Consider the following 2,500-nt stretch of genomic DNA (forward strand, 5'->3'; position numbering starts at 1 on the left):
TTTTGTTTAAATCAGGGCTGTAACTTTCTTTCACTTTTGCTGCTTGGGAAAGAACTTATACTAAAATAGTGCTGAAAATAATGCTAAAGCTTATCAGGGTGTAAGGAAAGAGGTGAGTTCACTTTAGGACAGTATAGTTGCACCGCTTATCACTCGTACTCATCACAGGAGAACAGGTTACTGACCCCCACCCCCTCATGGCAACAGCAGAGTAGAGTCACTTTCCTTGCAGTAGAAAACACCACCAGGGCTGTCGCTACAACGTGGAAATGTGCGAATCCTCTATTATACTGAAAATTTATCAAACATCTCTTCTATTTCTATCAAGAAGAGTTACATTGTGATAATCATCATTATCGTTTTGTTGCCCAGCCCTAACTTACACACCGTAATTATGTTGCAACACATCCACAACCCTTAAAATCTGTGCTTCCCAAATAAAAACACTTCTAAATACATTAAATACAAAACACACACCTTGTGGATGCCGTAGATGACCTCAGGCTGGGTGATGCTCAGCAGGTCATTGTTGCCTTTCAGGCTTCTGGGGTGCTCTTTGAACTCTTGGCCCCTGAAGTCCTCCTCCTGTAGATGTTTCTGCTGGATCATAGTGCCCATTCCTCCATCCAGCACCATGATCCTCTTCTGGATCGTCTCTCTGAGCTCAGCTTCTATGGAGGAAACTTCACCCTCTCCTACACACAGAACACGTTTAACAATGAGTTTGTTATCTAACAACATTCAGTTCAGCATTTAGCTGCACCACAGTCTTTACCACAGGCATGCAGCCCACCACCCGAGCCCCTAACCACCACTCACCCCAACCTGCCAACCACCCACCCGACAACCAACCCCCAGCATGTCATCGACCCAGCAACCGAGCCCCTAACCACCTCTCGACCAACAGCCAGCCAACCACCCACCCAACAACCAACACCCCACGTCACCCACCCATCAACCAACCTCTCGCCCGTCACCTGCCCAACAATCGACATCTCACCCATCACACGCCCAATAACCGACACCCTGCCCTTCACCCACCTAACAATCGACCCCTTGCCCATCACTTGGCCAACAAACCAGCCCCCCGCCCAACAACCGACCCCAACAACCAAACTCCCACCAATAACCCGCCAAACAACCGAATCCCAGCCCACAACCAGACTTGTCCATTCCGATTTAATAATTAACACAATTCATACAATATTTTTTAATGCATCAAAAATTGGAGGTGCCTAAAAATGACGTGATTGTTTCCACTTAAGTTTATTACAGCATTCAACATTATAATAGACCAATACGTGCAACTTTAAAACAGCACAGTGGAGTTCTGCCTCATCCACACACTGAAGCTGTTCGTGTTGGATTGACTATTTCTGAATTTCTCTATGAGGAAATCAAGTATTTACAGTATTCATCCAGTACTTACTTTAATCAATCATTCAATAAATGAAATCAGGTGATGCCAAAAAAAAAAAAAAACTGAAAAAGTGCAGCGAGAAGAAACCAAACCTGCACTCTCAACAAAAAAATGTCTCGAGATCTCGACAGAATCTTAATACTGTACTAACAAGGCTCACTGATTTCTGATTCTCTCTCCTAAACTCCCCCCTTAGCAAGAAAGAGGGGATTAACATATGAATTATAGTGTAAGAGCGTCAGCATGAGATCTGCTTCCACACTGACAGAAGCTCTGCAATATAGAACAGAGCTTTATAAGAAAATGATGAGATCTTACACTTTTCACATGTAAGTATTATCCACCTCAGACTGCACTGGGATTAAACCGTCACTGCAGACTTAATCCGTTTGTGAGACAATATTTAGATCAAAATGTGAGAGATGCTTCTCAGGAGCCAAATTTCCAAAACAGGAAAAAACGCTTAACTTCTTATTCTTCTTCTATATTCTGGTTTGTCCTTCTAAATTTACACGACCAATTCATAAGGCGAATTATTCAGTAACTGCATGAAATGCTCATTTTTATCTTGCTTATTTTTTGTAAAAGTCTCCCTCAAATAAATAGATGTTTTATGATCCTACACTTACGGCTACACGCTCACAATTTTCTGCTGAAAGCCAAAAATCTCCGACGCTCTTTGTGTTGTTCTATAAAAGTGATGTTTCCAGAGCAGATCACTGAAGAGACGCCGTCTGTTTATAGTTTAGAGCCCAGATTTGGGGAAAAACGGGTCGACTTTCAGTAGAAAAACAAAGTTCAGCTTCTTTTATTATAAGGGTTTAAAATGACGTCACCGTCTATTAGACTGGAGAGAAGAGCTACAGCCTCACACGACGCCCAGCTTCTGAATGGAGCTTATGGAATATGAACGTTATGAAGAACATGAAGTCCATTTTGGAACCACCTGATGAGTTCAGACAGGCATAAATGTGTCTCGGAGAAGGAAACGAGATTAAAGCCCTATTCAGACGGAATTAAATTATTAATGGGCACTATTCACTATTGTTCACAATACAAAGAAATGAAATATTAACAGCT

At 42.2% G+C, this 2,500-nt stretch overlaps 1 protein-coding gene across 1 annotated transcript in view; it reads right to left on the minus strand.

Annotated features, from left to right (window-relative positions):
• The window catches only part of mtr (5-methyltetrahydrofolate-homocysteine methyltransferase), a 54,038-nt gene that overhangs the window by 45,994 nt on the left and 5,544 nt on the right, over window positions 1-2,500 (minus strand). The window contains exon 2 of the mRNA XM_017715325.2: window positions 478-695. Coding sequence (XP_017570814.2) covers window positions 478-695 — 218 coding nt within the window. The remainder of the gene's footprint in view (window positions 1-477; window positions 696-2,500) is intronic.

The sequence above is a fragment of the Pygocentrus nattereri genome, chromosome 13 (genome assembly GCF_015220715.1).
Source record: "Pygocentrus nattereri isolate fPygNat1 chromosome 13, fPygNat1.pri, whole genome shotgun sequence".
Taxonomy (NCBI): domain Eukaryota; kingdom Metazoa; phylum Chordata; class Actinopteri; order Characiformes; family Serrasalmidae; genus Pygocentrus; species Pygocentrus nattereri.